The sequence below is a fragment of the Lampris incognitus genome, chromosome 18 (genome assembly GCF_029633865.1).
Source record: "Lampris incognitus isolate fLamInc1 chromosome 18, fLamInc1.hap2, whole genome shotgun sequence".
In the NCBI taxonomy this organism is placed as follows: domain Eukaryota; kingdom Metazoa; phylum Chordata; class Actinopteri; order Lampriformes; family Lampridae; genus Lampris; species Lampris incognitus.
The window spans coordinates 37,691,650-37,718,913 of record NC_079228.1 but is presented as its reverse complement, the minus strand read 5'-3'; the positions used below and the strand labels follow the sequence as shown (position 1 = coordinate 37,718,913).

The 27,264-nt window shown below is 49.6% G+C and overlaps 2 protein-coding genes across 2 annotated transcripts; one reads left to right on the top strand and one right to left on the bottom strand.

Moving 5' to 3' along the window:
• Nucleotides 1–422: 422 nt before the first annotated feature.
• On the bottom strand, nt 423–4,195 carry LOC130128898 (uncharacterized). Its single transcript, XM_056298673.1, has 2 exons — nt 3,627–4,195; nt 423–1,057 (listed from the first exon to the last, which is right to left on the bottom strand). Exons 1-2 carry the CDS (start codon nt 3,954–3,956, stop codon nt 548–550), a joined length of 840 nt encoding a protein of 279 aa, XP_056154648.1. The 5' UTR covers nt 3,957–4,195; the 3' UTR covers nt 423–547.
• Nucleotides 4,196–9,433: 5,238 nt separating this feature from the next.
• Nucleotides 9,434–20,781, top strand: LOC130128446 (uncharacterized). The gene is made up of 6 exons (XM_056298055.1): nt 9,434–9,560; nt 10,379–10,453; nt 10,848–11,216; nt 14,449–14,574; nt 17,911–17,963; nt 20,653–20,781. The coding sequence occupies exons 1-6, from the start codon at nt 9,434–9,436 to the stop codon at nt 20,779–20,781; spliced, it is 879 nt and encodes a 292-aa protein (XP_056154030.1).
• Nucleotides 20,782–27,264: the final 6,483 nt, after the last annotated feature.

Sequence of the window (27,264 nt, the reverse complement as noted above, 5' to 3'; positions counted from 1 at the left end):
GATACCAAGATACCAAGAAGCAATCACCAACACACACATCAAACAGGATGTCCTGACACATGCTCAGTAATCCAGTTAAGAAACTCCAGGAGGGTTGAATCAGTTCATCTGGACCCTCCTTGATTGATCAGACAGGATAGGAACTTCTGACACCAGTTGAGGACAATACCAGTACCACGATACCAATACTCCTTGATTATTATCACATCATCCCATTATTAGCTGTCATTTGACCACGCACATTTCTCAGAATAAGGTATTTATCTGATCATGTCCCCCAGATGGGTGCGCAACAAGAGCGACATCAGAATAAGTTTATATTCCCGAATCACCAACAGCTTAAAGTAAAAGTCTTGAGTGGACAACAATATTTCTGACAACAGAACAGAATTCTGAGAAAAGAAAAAAGAGCTGGAGAAAGATAGGTTAAAAGTTTCGTTTATTTCAGATGGATCTGAGAGAGGATAGAGACAAGGTATCGCTGAGGTTCAATAAGGTCCCAATTCACATTCAACACCAGAACAGCGAGCCGTGTGCTTTGGGTCGGTCAAACCCGTTTCAGGAGCAGCCCGTACGGGCGGAGCGATTCCTGCACGATGGCCCTTTTCTCCGCATCGGTTGACCCATCGGGCACGTAGACCAGCCAGATGCCATCCCTCTGGCACTGAATCCTCTTCGAGGGGTTGATCCGGTTCTGGAGAATCACCTTGTAGGTCCTCCCGTCCGCCTGAGACTTGAACGTCTTGCAGAACTTCTCGGCGATCTTGATGTCCGGCGTGGAGTACACGCCCCTGCCCCTGGTTCCCTCGCCGACCAAGGCCGACGCGGCAGCTTCCAAAAACTTGGGGTCATCATCGGGGGTCTGGCCACGGGTTAGAATGACCCCCAGGGAGCCGTCCATGTTTTTACCGTGGTAGGAGACGGGCCAGGCGCTGCTGCCGGTCCCCAGCCAGCCGTCGCCGTCGTCGAACTTCTTCAGAACCTTCAGCGCCACGCGGTTCCAGCCGCAGGGCCGGAGGTATGGCTCATTACCGCGGGTGAACCGGGCTTCACCATCCTGCAGCAGACAGACAGACAGACAGACAGACAGAATCAGAGCCCCTCTAATGACCGAGCGGTAAAACGTACATGGACATTGTCCTTGTAAACACACACACACACACACACACACACACACACACACACGTTAATTCGTATGATGCTCAGTCACCGTACACGACATGTCTCTTACTACAGGGACAGCTGTTTTTACAGAAATGCGTGAATTGAAGTGTAAATCAATGAAATCAACGGGTGTTTTCAGTGGAAACGGACTCCGCGAGGCTAGGAGAGAGGACGTTCCCCCCCCCCACACCGCCCCTCTTGCAGCCACAGCGGCTGTGCTATCATGATCCGGGCCTCTGTGGCGCTAAACTGCTTTGGGTCCACGTGGCCTGAAGCTGCTGTGTGACGGCGTCTGTGGGGCAGCTCACTGAAGGTCACAGGAAGTCAGCTGCTGTTCCTCTCTTCCATCACGCGTCTGTCCATCCTGGAAGAGGAAGCCCTCCTCTGGCGATCTTCCTGGGATTGTTTTGTTCTGTGGCTCTTTCCCCACCTGAGTCTAGGGTGTAAGGACAGGGGGGTGTCGTGCACATTAGTCTAGGGCAGGGCCAAGCCACAAGTAAAACTAACGAAGCGCTGCTCGCTTTGTGTGACTGGTCAGGTCACATGACAACCAACCCTTCACGACAACTCTCAGTCTCAGATGAGCATTTCTGCAATTCTGCCAGGAGATCTTACAAGTACGGCTCCTCGCTTTGTTTCCGGATACTTCCGCCATAGAGTCGTCTCTCCATACTGTATCCCCCCCTAAAAAGAATGGATTGAGCACAACATTTTTCCGTTTTTTCCTGACGTGAAACAGGTTTCTTATTCTGTTGTCATTTGCTTTAATTCACAAAACTGTGTGTACTCGTCCTCTTAATTGTACACCCACGTTGTAAAGAATATACTCCCAGTTTTAAGAGGAATCTGACGCCTCTGTGACCACCTCTGTGACTACCTCTGTGGCCACCTCTGTGACCACCTCTTTAGCCACCTCTGTGGCCATCTCTGTAACCACCTCTGTGACCACCTCTGTGACCACCTCTGTGACCACCTCTGTGACCACCTCTGTGACCACCTCTGTGACCACCTCTTTAGCCACCTCTGTGGCCACCTCTGTGGCCACCTCTTTAGCCACCTCTGTGACCACCTCTGTGACTACCTCTGTGGCCACCTCTGTGACCACCTCTTTAGCCACCTCTGTGGCCACCTCTGTGGCCACCTCTGTGGCCATCTCTGTAACCACCTCTGTGACCACCTCTGTGGCCACCTCTGTGACCACCTCTTTAGCCACCTCTGTGACCACCTCTGTAACCACCTCTTTAGCCACCTCTGTGACCACCTCTGTGGCCCCCTCTTTAGCCACCTCTGTGGCCACCTCTGTGGCTACCTCTGTGGCCACCTCTGTGACCACCTCTGTGACTACCTCTGTGGCCACCTCTGTGGCCACCTCTGTGACCACCTCTGTAACCACCTCTGTGGCCACCTCTGTTACCACCTCTTTAGCCACCTCTGTGACCACCTCTGTGACCACCTCTGTGGCCACCTCTGTGGCCACCTCTGTGACCACCTCTGTAACCACCTCTGGGGCCACCCCTGTTACCACCTCTTTAGCCACCTCTGTGACCACCTCTGTGGCCACCTCTTTAGCCACCTCTGTGACCACCTCTGTGGCCACCTCTTTAGCCACCTCTGTGACCACCTCTGTAACCACCTCTGTGACCACCTCTTTAGCCACCTCTGTGGCCACCTCTGTGACCACCTCTTTAGCCACCTCTGTGGCTACCTCTGTGGCCACCTCTGTGACTACCTCTGTGGCTACCTCTGTAACCACCTCTTTAGCCACCTCTGTGACCACCTCTGTAACCACCTCTTTAGCCACCTCTGTGACCACCTCTGTGACCACCTCTGTAACCACCTCTGTGGCCACCTCTGTAACCACCTCTGTGACCACCTCTGTGACCACCTCTGTGGCCACCTCTGTGACCACCCTATCAAAAGCTTTCTCGGCATCCACTGATAACCCAATACCTCGTCTTTTACCTTAGCACCATCTTGCATTATATTTAATAACCGCCTTATATTATTGCATGAATTACATCCTTGTATAAAACTCCGCGTGGTGACAAATCCTCTGGACGCCGTGCTCATATTGGGGCCAGTATTTTCCCGTCTAGATTTAATAATGAAATTGGCCGGCGAGATGGCCCCTCTTTGGCCACCCCATACAGAACACCCCGCAAGCCTTTGGCTCTCGTTCTGTTTTCACCTGGCGGAAGATGTGACGTGTTGAGAATGCAGCGCAAAGCCCTCTGGGTTTGAGCCGTGATGCGGGTTTGACTTACTGAATTATACAGATAAAACGGGACATCAACTCACTTGATTTATCACCGGGTCACTTTCATGGTGACGTGCTCGCCCACCACTGACTAGCTGCAAGTCAGTGTCCCCTTATCACACACACACACACACACACACACACACACACACACACACACACACACACACACACACACTAAACTTAACGAAGGCTTAATTCTCACCTTGACTTTGGTGAAGTCGTAGTCGTAATTGCCGTCAAAGAACTCCAGCGGGTTGATCCTCACCGTGGTTCTGGTTCCGGTTCCGGTATCGGGGCCCTCCGCCAGCGCCGGCGGGGAGCCGTACAGGTCCGAATCATCCGTGTCATCGAGGGACAAAGTGCCCAGGCTGGGATAGTCCAGCTGTTTGAAGCCCTCCTGTCTGTAAAACTCCCTGAGGGCCACGATGTTGACCAGGTCCTGCGGGCCGAGCAGCGACCCGACCCCGGTCCCCTCCACCCGGCAGCCGGAGAGCGCAGACAGCGCCTCCAAGCGCACCTTCAAATCCACCATGACGCCCCGCGATGAAGAGAGACACACGAGAGCCGTCGAGACCGGATCTGGCGAATCGTATCACGACATCTGTCCGGGAGAAAGTAAGTCGTCCGCGGCGTAAACAGCGGTTTCTTCCCTTACTTTCACTTTCACCCGCTGCCGCACGTAGGCGCTGATCTGAGGTCGGTTTGGCCGGTGGGCTCGCTCCCGAGTGGATCACGTGTCTCTTTCCTCACGCGGACTGGCCCGTCTGGCCGCGGGCCGCAGACCTGACGGGAACGCTCCCGGGGTCGCGTTTCATTTTGACTCGAGAGGAAAGATCACTTCACATGCGCTTGACAGCGGGACGGAAACCGCGGGGGGGCCGCCCCCGCCCCCCCCTCGAGGGCCCCCCTGATGTGACATGGTTGGGGCTGCATGGGCAAGGCAGGTGTATTTGTGTGGCACGTTTCACCCACTGAGGCAGATCAAAGTGCTTTGCGAGGAATAAAGCGACATTTAATGCCGTAGCGCTCTATTCCGCTGCCTACTAACACGGGGATCGCCGGTTCGAATCCCCGCGTTACCTCCGTCTTGGTCGGGCGTCCCTCGGTAACGTTTGATTTGGCATATTTGCGCCATATTTGCTATTATACATGTGGGACACTTCAGGCTCACATTTTGTCATTTTGTCAGGACCGGAAGTGCCGCATCCTTGTCTGAAGTGGCTCACATCCGGATGCTATCTGCGAATTGGGTGTGTCTACGGGTGGGAAGCCGGATGTGGGTATGTGTCCTGGTCGCTGCACTAGCGCCTCCTCTGGTCGGTCGGGGCACCTGTTCGGGGGGGAGGAGGGGGAACTGGGGGGGAATAGCGTGATCCTCCCACGCGCTACGCCCCCCCCTGGTGAAACTCCTCACTGTCAGGTGAAAAGAAGCGGCTGGCGACTCCACATGTATGGGAGGAGGCCTGTGGTAGTCTGCAGCCCTCCCGGATCAGCAGAGGGGGTGGAGCAGAGACCGGGACGGCTCGGAAGAGTGGGGTAATTGGAAGGAGAAGAAGAAGAAGAAGAAGAAGAAATACATGATAAGATAAAAAGACATTTTCATCATGGGTCCATCAAGCACATACGTGGACATGGAAGTCACACCGTGAAAGCCATTCATTAATGTCTCTATTTACTACTACACTTTCGGCTGCTCCCGTTAGGGGTCGCCACAGCGGATCATCCATTTCATTAATGTCTCTATTTAGAAAGCTCTGAATAAAACTTCACTTACCAACTGTTTTGTTTTAGATTTTTTTTGGGGGGGGCGTTTACATAGTCGAGAGACAGGGGAGAGAGAGGGGATGACATGCAGTCGGGTTCGAACCCAGGCTATTGTGGTAAGGACTCAGCCTTATGTGGTACCCCTCGACCAGGAGAAGCACCGGGGTGCCCCAGAAAGCTCTACTGTTTTTAACATATTCTTCCATCCAGCAATACATTCCACCATCACCTATCCCCACTCGATCCAGTTCAGGGTTGTTCACACACACACACACAGAGGAAACCCACATAAACATGGAGAAAACGTAAACTTCACACAGATGGACTGGAATCAAACCCACAACCCTCGACAGGGCTGAACACCATCCTCCATTACACCATAATAACACCACTTTAGACTGACCTGTGATGCCTGTTTAGCACAGCGTCAGACAGATAAAACACCAAGGTGGCCAGGAGCATGAAGAGAATGTATAATAGCATCATAAATATGTTCTCCCCTCAGGTAGGACACCTGTCTGCTGCTCAGCCTGTGTGGACGAGGACGCCGGTCTAAAGGTAGGACGGCTCAGCAGTGGCCTTAGACTGAAAACCCTCTCCCAGTCTCTACCTGACCCTTCTTACTTTTACTTTCAACACACCCCTCTCTCTTACAGACAGAAGGGACCTGTCTTCAACAGGCTGCTGTTAGACTGTCAGGGTGCAGTCGTTCTGACCTTTGACCTCCCCACTGTTGGTTTTCTGTTGTGGTCCTTTAATTGCAATCTGCTGTGCCCGCCATTGCTAATTCGCTCTGAACCAGGAGAGTCAGCTGCAGCACACCTGAGATGCAAAACATGCAATGTATGAGAGTACTGTTACAACACCAGAACGACCAAGACGGTCATTATGACCGTTTTGGATTTTGAAAGTTTGGTAACTTTGTGAAAAATAAGATACAGACCTGCCGCTCCCTGGCTTCCACTCAAATTGCATGTATTTGCATTTAAAATGAGTTTTAGATCAATCGCACCAAAAGGTTACGATAAGATCTACCAAAAACGACCATGAGCGGTCAATTTGCGCGTGAGCGCGCGCGTCATGTGGCTAACGCGTGTTGGTCGCGTCATGTCCTTCGTGAAGTTCGTTGCTCTGTCCTAGAAACACACTAGCGCCCTCCAGTGCAGAGAAATAGTCTAAACTTGATTTGTGATCATTTCCAACATGTCCGGTTACAGACGCCGTTACAGACGCACCATGACCACCACGCGTTATTATGGTATTTGCAGGCGTTGGACGGCGGCCATTTTAAATCGGTCTTTCGGTCGTGATGTCACACGCGCGTTGCATTTTGGGAAAGCCGCCAGCTTCCAAACGACGTGAATCGTTGTGGTTAGCTGTTAGCGCAGATTTTTCTTACTAACTCTATTAGTACGTCAAATGTTTTTTTCAAATGAACGTTAAAATCACGGATTTTCTCTGGTAAGATTTCAGATTATATAGATATATAGATGTAAACTACGAATAAGTCACGTTAGCCGCTAACTAACGATTCTGTTCCTTTAGCCGAGCGGTTAGTGGCGTCGCCTTGTGGTGCAGTACACCTCGTAACGAATCCCGCACCGGGCAAGAAAATAACCGGTTACATATATGTTTTTTTTTTCTTCAAGGTAACATTTTAGGTTAGATTGGACATATAGCTCTATATTAGATTAGATAGTGCACGCAGGCGAGATGGTTGGGCGTTCTTGTTGTGTGAAGAATTGCCACAGCAAATCCCACGATCGCACCGCTGTTAAACTCAAGAATGGGTTACGCAAGAACATAGAGGACTTAACCAAGAGGCGCAGGATGGCCTGGGTTGTAGCAGTGAGACGCAAATCGATCACGTTCAAATACATTTCGGCCGCAATGTTAGTGTGTACTTTGCGTTTTCACAAAGGTAAGCTTTCCTTTCTCACACACGCGTAACGTTAGCTAACGGTACATAGCTAACGCCACATAGCTAACGCCCCATAGCTAACGCTACATAGCTAATGCTACATAGCTAACGTTACCGTACAGCCTCACAGGCACACAACTGTTAAACTGGTTGTCTAGCTGCGTCAGATGGCTGACGATAACGTTGGCTAACGCTGTCCTTGGATACGATTTGCGTTAACTAGGATCGATTTAGCTCGCTATGATACGAACGATTGATGATCCATAGCGTTAACGTAAGCTAGGTAACGTCTATACAAACTGTTGCGTCCTCTAACGCTTGTATTATTTAGTTGTAGTTTCATTTAAACCACTAGATGTCACTGCTAACTTTTGAGTACTGTTTTTACCAGAAGCGTTGTTGTGTGGTACAAAGGAAGTGACCTACAGGGAAACAGGAAGTAGAGACTGGAAGCCATCCATGCTGTAAGATGTTCATTAAACCGTGAAGTAAGTCATCCATGTTCTCCTGCGTGCTTTATGTGCCAGCCACCTCTACAAATTGGCGACGAGGTAACCCACCTGCTATACCACGTGTATAGATGACTGCTTTTTGTTTTTTGTGCTTTGTTTGCAAAGATGGCTGTAAATGTACCCAGTCCTGTCCCATTTCTGCCTTGTCCTGGGAAACCTGCTATCCAGTTCAAGACCTGGATGCGAATGTTTGACAACTATATCCTAGTCATGAATGCAACAGGGAGTGCATGGCAAGCTGCAAGAAAAAGAGCTGTCCTGCTTCATTGCCTGGGAGCCGAAGGTCAGAGGATCTTTTACTCACTGCCAAATACAGGTGATGATTATGATTCTGCTGTTGCTGCACTACAAGCACATTTCACTCCTATGGCTAATGTGGTAGTGGAACGCCACACATTCAGAAAACGAGTTCAAGGCCCACATGAGACTGTTATTTAGTATGTGTCTGCTTTACGAGAGCTTGCTTCATCATGTGACTTCAGAGATAAAAGTGATGAGATGTTGTGTGATCAGCTTATTGAGTACGTCTCAAAAGCAGGCATTAGAGAAAGGCTGCTGCTAGAGCCTAACTTCCCTGTAGACAAGCCTATCACAACTGCCACACAGATGGAGTCTGCAGCCGAACAGGCTAAATGCCTGGTTGGAGAAAAGCCCAACTTACAAGTACAAGCTGTGCAAAAGAAATCACGTCGACCACAGTACCAGAATAAGCCGTCTACACATGCACCTACCGCTACGACCGCAAAGTCCTCTCATACATGTTTCCGATGTGGATCGACAGCCATCTAGTGAATGTACCCTCATGCCCTGCTGCTAAAGCAACCTGCAAAACCTGCCACAAGAAGGGACATTTTGCCAGAGTGTGTCGCTCTGCTCCCACCCATCCAGTGCGAGAAGTGGAGGTCCCGGAACTGACTGTTCTATGCATTCAAGGGTCTGCTCGCACAGCTGATAAAATAACATGCAATGTCAAAATCCAGCCACCAGACCCACCAGCCCATGTCATAGACCTGGTTGTTGACACAGGGTCCTCGGTGTCCATACTGCCCAGCTCTGTGTTTAAAGAGTATTGTAGTGAGTTGCAGTTAGCGCCACCTACTGTTCGGTTGCTCACATACTCCAAGACACACATACCTGTGTTGGGATGCCTTTCAGCTACGGTGTCCAGATATGACATCACCGCTCCAGCAGTCTTCTTCATCGTGGAGACTGAAACGCCGTTGCTGGGTATGGATCTGATGAAAGCACTGAACATCCACATAGTAGGCGGTGCTGTAATGTCTCCTTCTCCTCTTGCTACTGCCCCAGATGCCCCTGTCGTGCACCTGTCCGCCTCTCCTCCGCTCATCGGCTGTGCTAAAAACTTTGTGCACCGTGTCAAAGTTTCTCTATCTGTAACCCCGGTCCGACAAAAACTGCGCCGACTGCCCCTGTCTGTGAGAAGTGCTGTCACAGAAGAGACAAACAGGCTCCTTGCCGCTGGTGTGATCGAGAGAATCAATGCTTCTGCCTGGGTGTCTCCTATCGTAGTTACGCAGAAGAAGAAAGGAGGCATTCGTATGTGCGGGGATCTCCGGGAACCAAACAAGGCTGTCGTCACAGACTGCTATCCACTCCCGCACATCGATGAGCTGCTGTCCACTCTGCAGGGAGCCACAGTGTATTCAACGATCGGTCTGGCAAGTGCCTACCATCAGGTGCCTCTACATGAGGAAAGTTGGGACCTCACCGCTTTCATTATCCACGATGGTCTCTTCCGCTACTGCTGCGTGATGGCGAAAGATGACGATGCCATCGGTGTACCAAACGATGATGGCTACCATCCTGGAAGGTCTGACAGGAGAGCGAAATGATCTCAATGATATCATCATCTACGGAGCCAACAGCACAGAGCGTGATGCTCGTCTGAAGAAAGTCCTCCACCGTCTGAAAGAGGCAGGTTTGCTCCTGAACTAAGAAAAGTGCCGCTTTAATCGGTCGAGTCTACGCTTCCTGGGTCACGTGGTGTCTGCCGAAGGTATCATGCCTTGACAAAGAACACACTGAAGCTGTTCTGAACGCCCCGGCTCCAGACTGGGTCCAGACCGGGCACCATCCCTGCACCTGGGCCACAACGAAATAACAGTGCCACAGGCAGAGTGTTTTGCTAGGCAGTCCAACAGACACCGGCACCAAAGGAAGGCTGGGGAGAGGGCATAGCGAGAAACAGCGGAGAGGGCAGGGATAGGAATTGAGAAGATTTTATTGGTACCAATGCCATTAGCGATTCTGCTTATCGGTCCGATTCTTTATCGATTACCTCATTGATTCCGGATCAATTTTCAGTGTGGAAAAAGAGCAGGCCTCCGCGGGTTTTCAACTGTTCAATTACCTCTGAGTCTGGACAGTGTAGAAAAAGGCACGCATGTCTGCCTAATAACATTTGAACATGTTAAAATAAATGACAATGCTCCTTATCTTTTCCTTTTCAGCAGAGTGGACACATGACTCACACAAGTGGATGTTAGTGTGTGTGTGAGAGTTTGTGCGAGTGTGTGGCGTTCCCTCCGCGCCCCCCTCCTCCTCCCCCCGTGCGCGCTGAAACGAAACTTAACTGACCACTAACGACACTCGGCGGCGCGTGTTGAGTGGGGAGTGTTACATCTCACTTTATCTTTTGTTTTCTTCTAAAAACCACAAGAGGGAAGTGGTTGTCTTGGTGCATTCTACATGAACACGCCAACACATCCTCGCTCTTCGCCGTTTAATAAAGTCCAGAAGAGAGCAGGAGCTCGAAGCAGTCCGGGGTCGTGATGAACACCACAGGTCAGCCATGGACGGTCCTTATCTTCTGTAAGTGGAGCATATCTAATGATGGATGGATGGATGGATGGATGGATGGATGGATGGATGGATGGAAGGCATCCGCTGTTCATGTCACTCAGCTAAAACAGCAGAATAACTCCAGAAAGTCGTCTCACTTTACTGTAGTGCAGCCTTTAAGACCAGGGATAATATGGCGATAAAAAACTTCTTGGCGTGGTATATTTTGGTTATCTAGTCTCACATCCCGCTGTAGATATTACATTACCGTGTTGGCCATCTCAATGAAAGGATGACCAGAGGGACGGACTGAAGGGGGACGTGATGGACAGATGCAGTCCCGCGTACTGTGGTAAAGTTACTCTCTCTGGTTTATACTTTGATCTGTTTCATGTGGACCTCTTTCTCTCTCCTGCTCATCCAGGTGTTGCTGTCCAGCTGCTGGGGGCAGGAGCCTCCTCGCCGGAGCCCCGGTCCTCCCATGTGACCCAGGTGGGACAGAACGTGTCGCTGCCCTGTAACCTCACGTCCTCCGGACAGGTCACATGGTTCCATCTGCGCGCAGATCACCTGGTCCCCCTGCTGGCCGTGCATAAAAGCAAGCTCAACCGAACGGAGGTCAGCTTGTACGTACAGAACGAAAGTCACTTCCGGTTTGGTGGAGATGCAAAGGACGGGCGGGTCAGTCTGGAGCTGGTCCACGTGAACGAGACGGACGCGGGTCTTTATTTCTGCGGCGGTCGGTGTGACGGGGTCACGTGTTTCTCCAGAGGCCTTCAGCTGACTGTCGAGGGTAATGGTTGTTTATTTGTTTAAGGATAGACAGAAGATAGATAGATAGATAGATAGATAGATAGATAGATAGATAGATAGATAGATTAGACGGATGGACAGAGAATTTATCCCAATACAGTGTTTAATGTAGATGTCAAGTCAATTTTATTTGTATTGCCCAATATCACAAATTACATATTTGCCTCAGTGGGCAACATGCTGTCCTTAGACCCTGTCTCCGGTTTACGATCAAGTTCAGTTTTTGAGTCTGTTCTTATGTCGAATTTGTATGTAAATCGGAACAGCTACGTAGCTACAGTTCACATCTAGTGTCAATTAGTCAAATGTTTGTCTTAGTATATAGTATATATTTTATCTAAAACATCATAAATATTGTAGCACTGGGACACACACACACACACACGGGGGCACTACTGCGGGGTTTCCAAGGGTGGGCGGTTCATTGATTGGGGGCGAGACGTCGGTAGAGAAATAAAGTTGTGCAGTTGTTTTGCTGAAGAACTGAAATCCTCGTCTCCGTCTGTCACCGGCACGCAACGCTACAATTGGTGTCAGAAGCGGGATTCAAACTCACGCCAGAGGCAGCTGCTGAGAGGTGTCTGGAGGAGATGCAGACGGCCCGAATCACTGAGCCGTCCGACAGCCCCTGGGTGTCTCCCGTCGTGATGGTCCCCAAGCAGGCTAACACGTGGAGATTTTGCGTGGATTTTCGCTGCCTGAACGATGTCACAGTGAAGGACTCCTATCCAGTGCCACGCGTGGATGAGGCCTCAGACAGCATTTTGGGCTCCAGCTGGTTCTCGTCCCTGGATCTGAGGAGCGTCTACTGGCAAGCCGTGCTGACCCCTGAGGCGCGCCTGAAGATGGTGTTCGCCACAGGAACGGGGCTCTGGCAGTTCATCACATGCCGTTTGGTTTGTGCGATGCCCCGGCTACATTTGAGCGGCTGATGGAATGAGTGCTACAAGGTGTCCCTGTGCAGTCTCGCCAGGTCTACCTGGACGACATCCTAGTCCATGGCCCTGATTCTGCTGCGGCCCTAGCCGTGCTGGATGATGTGCTGACCAAAATAGAAGAAGCAGGGCTGAAGTTGCATCCAGAGAAGTGCAAGTTGCTAAAGAGAGAGGCCATGTTCCTGGGCCTCAGGGTCAGCGGAGGTGGAGTGGTGACAAAGGAGGACAGGTTTGTGCGGTCCAAGACTGTCCGATGCCCAAAAACGTGCGACAGCTGCGGGCGTCCCTGGGCTTGGCGTCCTAATACCGCTGGTTCGTCCAGGGATTTGCTATGGTGGCTGCCCCCCTCCACCATCTCACCAACAAGAACACCCGGTTTGACTGGGGTGACACGCAGCAGCAGGCGTTCGACACTGAAACGGGCGCTGAGCCAAGCCCCTGTCCCGGTTGCCCCAAAGCCCGGGGGAGACTTTGTACTGGACACGGACGCGAGCGCTGATGGCATGGGGGTGATCCTGTCGCAGCTGTCTCCAGAGGGGCAGGTGGCCAGGTGGATTGAACAGCTGCAGGAGTATCGGTCCACCATCGTCCATCGAAAAGGTGAGAGTCACACTAATGCTGATGGACTGTCCAGGTGGCCCTGTGATGAGGGGTGTGCACAGTGCTCCAGGATGGAGGCCAAGGAACGAAGCTCAGGGGACGTGGAGGTGAGATGCCATGCGGTGCGAGGACACTGCTGACTGGGCTAAGGACCAGCGGGAGGACCCAAACCTGGGCCAGGTGATCCAGTGGGTGGAGGCAGGCAGCTGCCCAGAGTGGTCAGAGGTTGCACCCTTTAGCCTGACGGTGAGGGGGGCTCTGGTCACAGCTGGAGGGCCTAAAGATGCAGGATGGAGTGCTGTGGAGGCGCCGGCTGGAGCCGGCGACAGCTGGAGAGAGGTGGCAGGTCGTGGTCCCCGGGAGGTGCCAGACGGGGGTGTTGGAGGCGCAGCACGGGCCGCCGGGGGTCGGCCATTTTGGAATGACAAAGACACTGAGATGAGTCCGCCAGTCATTTTATTGGGTCACCTGCTGGCAGGATGTTGAGGCCTTCTGTAGGAGACGTGATGCCTGCGCCGCCCGGAAGGGTCCAACGGGTTAGAGCCATGCGCCGCTGCAGCAATACAAGGTGGGATACCCGATGGACTGGGTGCGGTGGATGTGTTGGGGCCCTTCCCTCGCACCCCTCGTGGCAACCGCTATGAAGCAGTCATAATGGACTACTTCACCAAGTGCCCAGAGGCCTACGCTGTGCCGGACCAGGAGGCGGCGACAGTCTGCGACGTGCTGATCGAGGGGACGTTCAGTCGGTTCAGGACCCTGGCTGAGTTTCACTTGGATCAGGGGCGCAACTTTGAGTCGCAGCTGTTCGCTGAGACGTGTCGGCAGCTGGCCATCCGCAAGACTCAGACCATGCCGCTCTACCTGTAGAGCGATGGCCTGGTGGAGCAGTTTAACCACACACTGGGGGCACAGTTGGCGTTGGTGGTGGTGAAGGACCAAAAAGACTGGGACCGCCAGCTGCCCTTGGTGCTTCTGGCTTGTCGGTCGGTGGTCCAGGAGACGACAGGATGTACACCAGCCCCATTGATGCTGGGGCGAGAGCACACACCCCCCGTCCCTGGTGTGATCGTTTTCCTTTTCTTTGATGCGTCGCCATCACTTGCGTCAGATTTACGCTTTGAAGCCACGACTACGAGGGTAAACACACGAAACGTTTAAGCCAAAGCACAACGCGCACTGACTTGACATGGCGACGACGGCGGGGTGTTGTTCTGTTTCTGCCGACGAACCGCCTCAAACGCGCAGTGTTTTGAGCGTCGTGCAAAGTAGTCCGCCTGTTCGTTGGTAGGAACCATTGTGTGTAACTAGATCTTTTCAGATAATTTACAGAGGTCGGATCGTAAGTATGGGTGTCTGTAAATCGGGCGTTCGTAACCCGGGAACTACCTGTATTCAACATCATATTGTAATAACGGAAGCAAACTAGAGATATAGAAAAGACGCTATTTTGCCCATATTTTACTCATAGTTCCATTTCATCTGTTGTGCTGGTACGTTGCTTGTCACTTAAAGGGCTACTGATTGACTACCTTGTTGCTGGGCACGTCGCACCATTACCAGCGTCCGGGCAGACACCATGGGGTTAGCTTAGATGAACCAGGCTACATAAAGGCTAATGAGAACAAACAAAGGCAGAAGTGGGCATGATTGGTTTTGTCGTCTGTGTGTTTTCAGGCAGTGAACCCCACACAGTGACCAGAGACGCTCAGGAGCTGCCATGTTGGACCCTCATCATCTCTCTGCTTCCAGTTTGGTTTCTGTTCTGCTTTCTCTGCATCTTCACCATCTGTTTCTGCTCAGGTGGGCCATTCAATACTGTATTGGATCTATTATACATGTGCAAGTGTGACTAGAACCATGTATGAATTCAGCAGTTACCACAATCACGGTTCAGATTAATTTATCTTATTACAACTGCTAGTACAACCTAAATTAGGTCTGGTCAGTATGTGGCTAGAATATAATATTATATAGATAGATAGAGAGACTCCAAACGCACCTTCAAAGCCACCACGACACCCCACGATGAACAGAGACACATGAGAGATGTTTAGACTGAATCTGATGAATCATATCACGACATTTGTCCGGGAGAAAGTAAGTCGTCAGCAGTGCAAACAGCAGTTTGTTCACTTACTTTCACTTTCATCTTCCGCACGTAGGCACTGATCTGGGGTCAGCTTGGCCGGTGGGCTTATTTAAATATGCACGCTTATGAATGGATCATGCATCCGTTTCCTCACGTTGACTAGCCCGTCTGGCTGCCGGCTGTTGAGGTGTGGACAGACCTGACGGAAATGCTCCTGAGGTCGCGTTTCATTTTGACTCTAGAGAAAAGATCACTTCAAATTGGCTTGACAACTGGATGGAAACAACTGCTGGTGTTGGACGGACCGGTAACGATGGAACATGAAAGTAAAGGGAGCTGTAGGGAGGGTCCCCTCTGATGTGACATGATTGGGCTGCATGGGCAAGGCAGGTGTATTTGTGTAGCACGTTTCACCCACTGAGGCAGTTCAAAGTACTTGATATGAGGAATAAAAAGAAATTTAATGCCGTAGCGCTCTATTCCGTTGCCTACTAACACGGGGATCCTCGGTTCGAATCCCCGTTACCTCCGGCTTGGTCGGGCATCCCTAAAGACACCCCAGATAGCAAGACTGCTGTGACCCAGACCCGTCCCACACCCGGCACTTCATCCGGCCCACATACCGCGTGGAATGTTGGCATTTGGGCGGTCCACTCCTGTTTGCCAGATCTGGGCCAGAACCAAGCCATAGCAATGCCGCATGTGCCAGACATTTGCAAAAGGTGGGCCATATTTGTTGTGTGATATTTGGGCCATATTCACCATTTACCACACGGGCCATTTCAGGGTCACATCCAGATTACATGTTGCCGAGAGCACCGCATCATTGCTATAAAATACCCACATTTGATTTGGCATATTTGGGCCATATTTGCTTTTATACATATGGGCCACTTCATGTTCACATCCATTTTGTCGGGGCCAGAAGTGCCACATAATTGCCTGAAGTGGCCCAGATCTGGATGCTATCTGGGAATGGGGTGTGTCTACGGCTGGGAAGCCGGATGTGGGTATGTGTCCTGGTTGCAGCACTAGCGTCTCCTCTGGTCGATCGGGGCGCCTTTTCGGGGGGGGAGGGGGAACTGGGGGGAATACCATGATCCTCCCACATGCTACGTCCCCTTGGTGAAACTCTTCACTGTCGGGTGAAAAGACGTGGCTGGCGACACCACATGTAGTGAAGGAGGCATGTGGTAGTCTGCAGCCCTCCCCGGATCGGTAGATGGGGTGGAGCAGCGACCGGGGCGGCTCGGAAGCACTGGCGTAGCCGGGGGGGGGGGATTTGGGGTTTAACCCCCCCCCCCCGGAAATATTTTCTAACAGTTCCAAACTGCTTATTCACGGACGTAAGTTTAGTGCAGCACAGCTATATCAAATAACACTGGTTTTGTTCAGTTCCTGTGCTGAATGATTCCCATAAATGTGCAGTGAGTTTGTCATAAACCAATCAGTAAGTTACCTAGATTTTTAACCACCCTTTCTTTGAGAGACAGAAGTTGAACAAGTCACATCACTTACCTTGTGTAATCATATATGCTATTGGCCATACAATCTTATCTGACAGCAAGCCAGTCATAATTGAGCTATTGTTCGAATGCATTGTTCAATTCGAAAGGGAATCGTTAGCTAGCCGTGATCATCCCTAACGTTAGCTAGCTAGCTACCTGAATCATTAGCTAGCTGCAATGGATCGAACAAAAAAAAAAAATCAACGACTTCTTTCTTCCCCCGAAAAAGTCCAAAGCCTCTGAATCTGATCTTGTCGGCGACGGCGGCATTTCTGGCGGAGTATTGGTGGACACGACGATAGTGCAAGCAGAGGAGGCCGCGGCGGGGGATCAAACAGCGCAGGAGGTGGCGCCGGTAGCGGCTGCTGTTAACGTTTCAATGCAGTCTGACATAATGGACTATGTTTCACAAAGACAAAGTAAGGGACTGGCGCAGGAAAACGTGCGGGAAAAGGAACCCACCTTCGTCCGAGCCTAGCAGCGACAGCATATTGTCCATAAGATCCACAGCCGTTCCCGTCGCCCAAACCGGATAGGGAAAGGATTCTATCTGCCCTCTCTGCGGCAGATAGGCTGTACCTCCGGAGCAGAAGATGTTTGAGGGCGATGTATTTACCGTGGTGCGGGGAGGGGGGGGGGCGCAACAGCTGCACGGCACGGCGTGTGGACTGCTGGTCCAGCGCAGCGACGACCAAATAGAATCTGGAGTCGCCCGCAGAGATTCCACGCAGGTGGAACAGCGCCTCAACATGCTGCAACCACGAAGCCGGGTCGCTCTGCCAGAACTCTGGGAGCTTCACAGCCGCGGTGAGAACGGCCGGCTGTGAGAGTTGGGGCGGCGTGGCCGAAGTGGATTCACACTCCTCTTCTGCTCCAAACATGTTCAATTCGGGGTCACCAATGTGGCAGGATGAGGAAAAACACAGGAGACGAAGGCGAGTTTGAACTTTATTCCTCAGCTCCAAAACCCAACTGAAACAGGAACAACCTTGCACCAGAGAGCCCGGGAACGTAAACCACGCCCCCAGCTCACAGCCCTGCTGGGTGAGAGGCATAGCCCCTAGTGTCCGCCACAATAGTCAAGAAACAGAGGGGATGACATGTAGCAAAGGGCCCAGGCTGGATTCGAACCCGGGTTGTTGCGGTAAGGACTCAGCCTTATGTGGTACCCCTCGACCAGGTGAACCACCGGGGCGCCCCAGAAAGCTCTACTATTTTTAATATATTCTTCTATCCATCAATACATTCCACCATCACCTATTCCCACTCGATCCAGTTCAGGGTTGTTCATACACACACACACACAAACAGAGGAAACCCACATAAACATGGAGAAAATGTAAACTTTACACAGATGGACTGGAGTCAAACCCACAACCCTCGACAGGGCTGAACACCATCCTCCATTACACCATAATAACACCACTTTAAACTGACCTGTGATGCCTGTTTAGCACAGAGTCAGACAGATAAAACACCAAGGTGGCCAGGAGCATGAAGAGAATGTATAATGGCATCATAAATATGTCCTCCCCTCAGGTAGGACACCTGTCTGCTGCTCAGCCTGTGTGGACGGGGACGCCAGTCTAAAGGTAGGACGGCTCAGCAGTGGCCTTAGACTGAAAACCCTCTCCCAGTCTCTACCTGACCCTTCTTACTTTTACTTTCAACACACCCCTCTCTCTTACAGACAGAAGGGACCTGTCTTCAACAGGCTGCTGTTAGATTGTCAGGGTGCAGTCATTCTGACCTTTGACCTCCTCGCTGTTGGTTTTCTGTTGTGGTCCTTTAATTGCAATCTGCTGTGCCCGCCATTGCTAATTCGCTCTGAACCAGGAGAGTCGGCTGCAGCACACCTGAGATGCAAAACATGCAGTGTATGAGGGTACTGTCCTGTCCTGTGTGTGCATGGTTCAGTTCCTACCGTAAACACTAATTTACAACACCACAACGACCAAGACGGTCATTATGAAAATAGTACTGAAGTTGTTAAAATTTTAAGTTTGGTGTCAGTTTCATGACAGAATATACGTAGAGTTTAAAAACCGGCCGTCATTTTGACCGCCCATTGTCGTTTTAGGTAAGAGTGAAATCCCGGTAGGCTGCTGGTCATTTTGCAACGCATTATGGGTAGTTGATCCTGTCTCAGAATGAGACCTTTCATTTGCTTTATCTTTCGTTCAAAACTTCACATATGTGTAAGGGGACTTGCAACAGTACTGATATTATGACATGAGAACGTGTTGAGGCTAAAATTGAAACTTTTATCGACCTTTTGCGTTTCATTTTGAGGTTTCATTTCGCCCTTGAGGCATAAAACTTTGGTAACACTTTAGTATGGGGAACATATTCTCCATTAATTAGGTGGTTATTAGCATGCCAATTAGCAACATATTGGCTCTTAATTGGTCATTATTAAGTACTTATTAATGCCGTATTCTGCATGGCCTTATTATACAACCAGTAAGCCATTAACTATGAGTTTAACTACAAGTGTTAATAGTGTGAAATTACTCTAAATTAAGTTGTTGTTACTTAGAATATGTTCCCCATACTAAAGTGACATCTTGATCATTACTAATTCACTAGTAATTAAGTTTTTGTTACTTAGAATATGTTCCCCATACTAAAGTGACATCTTGATCATTACTAATTCACTAGTAATTACGTTTTTGTTACTTAGAATATGTTCCCCATACTAAAGTGACATCTTGATCATTACTAATTCACTAGTAATTAGGTTTTTTTTTACTTAGAATATGTTCCCCATACTAAAGTGACATCTTGATCATTACTAATTCACTAGTAATTAGGTTTTTGTTACTTAGAATATGTTCCCCATACTAAAGTGACATCTTGATCATTACTAATTCACTAGTAATTAAGTTTTTGTTACTCAGAATATGTTCCCCATACTAAAGTGACATCTTGATCATTACTAATTCACTAGTAATTAAGTTTTTGTTACTCAGAATATGTTCCCCATACTAAAGTGACATCTTGATCATTACTAATTCACTAGTAATTAAGTTTTTGTTACTTAGAATATGTTCCCCATACTAAAGTGACATCTTGATCATTACTAATTCACTAGTAATTAAGTTTTTGTTACTTAGAATATGTTCCCCATACTAAAGTGACATCTTGATCATTACTAATTCACTAGTAATTAAGTTTTTGTTACTCAAAATATGTTCCCCATACTAAAGTGACACCTGATCATTACTAATTCACTAGTAATTACGTTGTTGTTACTCAGAATATGTTCCCCATACTAAAGTGACATCTTGATCATTACTAATTCACTAGTAATTAAGTTTTTGTTACTTAGAATATGTTCCCCATACTAAAGTGACATCTTGATCATTACTAATTCACTAGTAATTAAGTTTTTGTTACTTAGAATATGTTCCCCATACTAAAGTGACATCTTGATCATTACTAATTCACTAGTAATTAAGTTTTTGTTACTTAGAATATGTTCCCCATACTAAAGTGACATCTTGATCATTACTAATTCACTAGTAATTCAGTTTTTGTTACTTAGAATATGTTCCCCATACTAAAGTGACATCTTCATCATTACTAATTCACTAGTAATTAAGTTTTTTTATGTTCCCCATACTAAAGTGACACCTTGATCATTACTAATTCACTAGTAATTAAGTTTTTGTTACTTAGAATATGTTCCCCATACTAAAGTGACATCTTGATCATTACTAATTCACTAGTAATTAAGTTTTTGTTACTTAGAATATGTTCCCCATACTAAAGTGACATCTTGATCATTACTAATTCACTAGTAATTAAGTTTTTTTACTTAGAATATGTTCCCCATACTAAAGTGACATCTTGATCATTACTAATTCACTAGTAATTAAGTTTTGTTACTTAGAATATGTTCCCCATACTAAAGTGACATCTTGATCATTACTAATTCACTAGTAATTAAGTTTTTGTTACTTAGAATATGTTCCCCATACTAAAGTGACATCTTGATCATTACTAATTCACTAGTAATTCAGTTTTTGTTACTTAGAATATGTTCCCCATACTAAAGTGACATCTTGATCATTACTAATTCACTAGTAATTAAGTTTTTTTACTTAGACTATGTTCCCCATACTAAAGTGTTACCAAAACTTTATTCCTAGACACACGGAACATAGCTGGATTATATAGAAATAGAAAAATGCCTAAAATGTTGCTCTTCTTGATTTGAGATGAGAGACAGAAGACAACAGTTCGGATACTCATCTTTCATTTTCTCTCTCTCTGAAGGAGGCGCGGCTGCACTATGCCAGTCTGAAGTATGCTCGCAGGCCCCGCCCCTCAGCTGAGGGTCACACAGGATTGGCTGAGGAAGATGTCACTTACTCAACGGTGTCACACAGGCGGTATGAAGAATAGATGATAACGACCAGAGGTGGAAAATGTTCTCGTCACTTTTTCAGCAGTAAATGCTGGAACGTCCTGTAGAAAACTAGGCGGTTAACGCCACGCCAGGCAGAGAGCTAAGCAAACACATCAACCTCGTGAAGGAGATGGGTGAGATAACCGGCATGTGGAAGAAAAGCTGATTTTTTTTTTGTTGTTTGTTTTTCCATACAGTTCTGTTGCGTCAGAAAAGAAGCACTTTTCTCTGGGAATATGATTCAACCAAGTGATTGTTACCTTTAATACAATTTCATATCTTTTATAATGACATTTAAAGAAACTAGTTGCTTTAAGTTCATCCTTTGTGAAATCGGCGGGTTTCTCTGCAAGTCCGTGTTGTAAGCTGCCACTGTTGTCTGTTTCCCGGGGGCCGCTTTGAATATGTTCATACAGCACAGCCTGTTCTCAAAATGACATCTTTACCCAACAGAGGCCTCATATTAAACCTCATAGCATGCTCACATGGACTGTTTCAGAGGAGTTAACTCATCTTTGGCAGGGCCTGTTGAACCGCAACCTAATTCGGACAGTCCTGTACTGCAGGATCAGTCGGTACTGAACACACATCCATGTGTTGCGTCTGCTGCGTGTCGTACGTCCTGAGCCTTCCGCCGTCTTATCTTTTTTGTTGTTGCTCTGATTGTAAGTCGCCGTGCAACTGTCACCCAGACAAACCCCTGTACACTTTTCACTTTCTGCAAATAAAAAGGACTGTGATAAAACACACACTTGTTAGGTCACACCTGCAAAGACGGAGGCCCGACGATCCATTTGCTTTCTTTATCAAATGCGGATCAGTTCTTTGTGGATTTAGAGACAGCAAATGACAGGGTGCCGAGAGAGGAGGTGTGGTGTTGTATGAGGAAGTCGGGAGTGGCGGAGAAGTACGTAGGAGTGGTGCAGGATACATGAGGGCATCCAAAGGAGTTGAATCAAGTGCAACTGGACTGGGTATATATCCGTGAAGACGTTTTGCCTCTCATCCAAGAGGCTTCCTCAGTTCGTGCCTTTCTGACTAGACCAAGCTAGTCTGACTGGCTGGTGATGAGACTCAGAATTTATCCTCTTTGGAGTCGTTGTCAGAGCCATAGATATGCGTGGCTCTTTGTGATCCGATGTTTACCAACGCCCGTCGCTAACAGAGCCATAGATATGAGTGGCTCTTTTGTGTACCGATGTTTGGCCGCGCCCGTCGTTATCGGAGCTTTTGATTTGCATTTGTTTAGCAGCGACGGTAAACATCGGATCACAAAGAGCCATGGACATCTATAGCTCTGACAACGACTCCTAGAGGATAAATTCTGAGTCTCATCACCAGCCAGTCAGACTAGCTTGGTCTAGTCAGAAAGGCACGAACTGAGGAAGCCTCTTGGATGAGAGGCGAAACGTCTTCACGGATATATACCAAGTCCAGTTGCACTTGATTCAACTCCTTTGGATACCATGACCTGGATGAATGAGAACATTCACAGACATATATGAGGGCAGTGGGACAGTGGTGAGGGGTGTGGTTGGAATGACAGATGGGTTCAAGGTGGCGGTGGGATTACGTCAAGGATCGGCTCTGAGCCCTTTCTTGTTTGCAATGGTGATGGACAGGTTGACGGACGAGATCAGGCAGGAGTCTCTGTGGACTATGATGTTTGCGGATGACGTTGTGATCTGTAGTGAGAGTAGGGTGCAGGTTGAGGAGAGCCTGGAGAGGTGGAGTTATGCACTGGAGAGAAGAGGAATGAAAGTCAGTAGGAGCAAGATGGAATACCTATGCATGAATGAGAGGGAGGACAGTGGAGTGGTGAGGATGCAAGGACTAGAGGTGACGAAGGTGGATGAGTTTAAATATTTGGGGTCAACTGTCCAAAGTAACGGGGAGTGAAGAAGAGAGGTGAAGAAGAGAGTGCAGACAGGATGGAGTGGGTGGAGAAGAGTGTCAGGAGTGATTTGTGACAGAAAGGTACCAGCAAGAGTTAGAGGGAAGGTTTACAAGATGGTTGTGAGACCAGCTATGTTGTATGGTTTGGAGACAGTGGCACTGATGAGAAGACAGGAGGCGGAGCTGGAGGTGGCAGAGGTGAAGATGATAAGATCTTCATTGGGAGTGATGAAGAAGGACAGGATTAGGAAGGAGTATATTAGAGGGCCAGCTCAGGTTGGACGGTTTGGAGACAAAGCAAGAGAGACAAGATGGAGATGGTTTGGACATGTGTGGAGGAGAGACGCTGGGTATACTGGGAGAAGGATGCTGAATATGGAGCTGCCAGGGAAGAGGAGAAGAGGAAGGCCAAAGAGGAGGTTTATGGATGTGGTGAGGGAGGACAAGCAGGTGGCTGGTGTGACAGAGGAAGATGCAGAGGACAGGAAGAAACGGAAACGGATAATCTGCTGTGGCGCCCCCTAACGGGAGCAGCTGGAAGTAGTAGTAGTAGTAATAATAATAAATTAAACTTATATGGCGCTTTTCTAATACTCAACGTTGCTTTACAATAAATGGGGTGAAAAAGGACGACAGATAAACACCACACAGACATACAGGGGTTGATGGGAAGTGGGGCTACGAGAGGGAGAAGCGGCAGCCACACGATGCCAGCAGTACCCTCTCACTTGCACAGATACGAAAGGGAAAGAAAAACAAACATCATAAATCACAGATGAAGTCTGAAGAGGCAAGTCCCGACCAATGACCTGAATGTGGGCAGCCCGCAGCAGTGTCCGGTACGCTTGGGGAGGGAGTCGAGGGAGGGGACGGGTCAAGCGCTCGGTCCCCAGCCTGCCCCAGACCAGGGGTGGATGAGAGGACGAGGGGGCACGAGAAGGCAATGGAGAAAAAGTGTGTCTTGAGACGGGATTGGAAGAGTGGGACGGATTCGGAGTCTCTAATGATTTAGTAGAAGATCAAATGCTGATCAATAGAAAGGAGTTATTGATACGGTTATGCGTCGGATCATTTTAGTTAATCTTTTTCTCCCCAGTTGTGGTATCCAGCCAATTGCCCCACTCTTCCAAGCCATCCCGGTCGCTGCCCCACCCCCTCTGCTGATCGGCGGGGGGGGCTGCAGACTACCACATGCCTCCTCTGATACATGTGGAGTCACCAGCCACTTCTTTTCACCTGACAGTGAGGAGTTTCCCCAGGGGGACGTAGCACGTGGGAGGATCATGCTATTCCCCCCCCCGAACAGGCGCCCCCACCGACCAGAGGAGGCGCTAGTGCAGCGACCAGCACACATACCAGCATCCGGCTTCCCACCTGCAGACACAGCCAGTTGTGTCTGTAGGGACGCCCGACCAAGCCGGAGGTAACACGGGGATTCGAAGCGCTGATCCCCGTGATGACAGGTAACGGAATAGACCGCTACGCTACCCGGACGCTCTTTGAGTTTAATATTTTGATTGGTCCCACATGTTTGAAGTGTGCTTAGGATTCCCATGATGCACTGCAAACTGGGCTTTATTGTTTGCTGTGGTAACCAGGGACCCACTCTGCAGCCTTTGTTTTTTTACTGTAATTGCTTTACAGTACTTTAAATGAGGCATTCCAAACAGTGGTTATACTGCGGTGAGCACAGGAGTCAGTACATGTTTGGGCAATTATTTTTCATATCCCTTCGCCTCCTGCAGGAGCACACAAGCTCTGTTTAAAGCAACTGGGGCCGGTTGCACCAGTTGCGTTAAGTCTTCACTAAGGCTACTTGTCATGTAACCTTTTACCTTATCAGAATATACCAGAAATAAAAACGGACTGACCGCTCCTAGTAGTGATTACTCAGCTGACATAACACCTCCCATAGACAGAAGCGAAACGGGACTTCTATTCGCTTTTCGTTTGTTGTTTTCGCTCGTGGGGATTTTATCAAAAGGCTCGGGGGCGTCCGGGTTGCGTAGCGGTCTAGTCCGTTGTCTACCAACACGGGGATCATCGCCGGTTCAGGTCCCCGTGTTGCCTCCGGCTTGGTCGGGCGTCCCTGCAGACGCAACTGGCCGTGTCTGCGGGTGGGTATGTGTCCTGGTCGCTGCACTAGCGCCTCCTCTGGTCGGTCGGGGCGCCTGTTCGGGGGAACTGGGGGGGAATAGCGTGATCCTCCCATGTGCTACGTCCCCCCTGGTGAAACTCCTCACTGCCAGGAGAAAAGAAGCGGCTGGCGACTCCACATGTATCAGAGGAGGCGTGTGGTAGTCTGAAGCCCTCCCCGGATCAGCAGAGGGGGTGGAGCAGCGACCAGGACAGCTCGGAAGAGTGGGGTAATTGGCCGGAGACAATTGGGGAGAAAAAGGCTGGTGGGGGTTGGAGGACCGAGAGCCTCCTTGTCACGGCGTCTACGTGTATGACAACGGCTGAACCCTGAGGTCTTGCTGGATATGAAGCTGACGCTGTTTATTTGCCGGCGGGCCTTGTGATGACAGAGGAATAGATGACGTGCTGGTTCACGTCTGTCGGGGCCCGGTGGGGTCTCTCTTTCCAGTTGTGTCGTCCCAGTGAGGCGTAGTGGACGGTCTCCTCGGCCTGAAGCCGGCTCTCCAACCCCTCCACCTCTGTGGAAACAGAAACAACGAGCGATGTAAGTACTGTGAGGCCTGCTAGACGAAGACACACAGGGTCACAGACGTGAAGCGCTTCTGTTCCAGAGTCCAGCCAGGTAAGGACGCTCGGCAGACTTCTGTGTTCAGTGTAGTGTGTGTGTGTCCTTCACCTTTCCCTGAAGAGAGTCGACACTGGGACTGAACGCTGACTCGTTCATTTTTATGTTGAACCCTGAAACTGTGAAATGTCTTCCCATGCCCGTGAGTTCTGTTGTCATGCACGAGTCTCTCAGAGGACTTTGACTTTACACACCTGCTGTCTTTTTGATATGTTTGCCTCTCACCCTGAGAAATGGTTAACTAATCATGAGAGTAAGAACATGAGCGAGTGAGAAAGAAAGAGAGAGCGCGAGAGAGAGTAGAATGGTAGATGATGAGTTAAAGAGAGAATCAGAAGCAGAAACACTTTATTTGTCGTTTCATTTCATGCACTTGCGCGCATGAAATTAAACGAAACATCGTTTCCCCCAGCCCACAGCAGTGCAACACAAAGACAAACACACATCCAAGAACTACAACAACTGCAAGAACCCAAATGTCCAAACTAACACATATCTCTAAATCACTGTCCAGGAGAACGAACGCCAGCCAGGACGACTGCTGGAACTGCTGGTCTGCATGGGCTAGCAGTTAGCTTAGCCTGCCCCGCTTCCGCGACCTGTCAGACCGCCCTCGGTGTTTCCTCTTCGGGCGCAGCTCCGGTTGGGGCCGTGGTGCTTGGGCCCACAGGATGCAGCAGACCAAGCTCCCTCAGCCGATCCAACGCCAGCGCTCCCAGCCAGAAACCTTCGACCCACCTCCCCGCACTCTACACGACACTAAAAACATAGTCAGGGCTCGGCGAGGCCGCCGCCAGACCGCCCTCGGTGTTATCAGAACTGCCGGTCTGCATGATCTAGCAGTTAGCTTAGCCTGCCCCGCTTCCGCGTCCTGTCAGACCACGTTACCTCTTCGTGCACAGCTCCAGGCAGGGCCGTGGTCCCTGGGCCCACAGGACGCAGCAGACCAAGCTCTCCCCGCCGATCCAGCGCCAGCTCTCCCAGCCGTCAAACGAAGACAACCTTAGATGCAGACGTGGATAAAGACACTGCATGGACGGTACTGGGTGAGGCCGCCACAAACATAAATTCACGCCATCTTCCCACACCGCTACTGGGTGAGGTTGCTGCAAACATGAGTTTGTGCTGCCATCTTCCCACACCGGAGTTCCTTTCCGGTTCCATGCGAGTCGTTTGCATCTTTCAAAGAGAGCAAGCATATTCAGCACATCCTCTCCAGGTGTAAAAAGGATGCAGGTATACTGGTTTTCTATTTTGATTATTTAATCCATTCAGATGCATTACAATCCTCTAACACACATAGCGGATATCATTTCATCCCTTACCCAGACATTCACCGCTTCCGGTCTGGGAGGATGGCTGCGTAAACTTCCGTTTGTGGCAGCCTCATCCAGTGCCGTCCATGCAGTGTCTTTGTCCACATCTGCGTCTTCGTTTGATGGCTGGGAGAGCTGTCGTTGGATCAGCTTGGAGAGCTTGGTCTGCTGTGTCCTGTGGGCCTAGGGACCACGGCCCTGCCTGGAGCTGCGCCCGAGGAGGAAACACCGAGGGTGGTCTGACAGGACGCGGAAGCGGAGCAGGCTAAGCTAACTGCTAGCCCATGCAGACCGGCAGTTCCAACAGTCATCCTGGCATTCTCGCTCTTGGACAGTGAATTGTTTTTGGAATGCTGGACATATGTATTTTTGTAGCTTTTTTGGTAGTTTGGACATGTGTGTTCTTGTAGTTTAGATGTGTTTTGCGTCTTTGTGTTGCACTGCGGTGGGCCGGTGGGAAATGATGCTTCGTTTCATTTCATGTGCGCAGGTGGATGGAATGA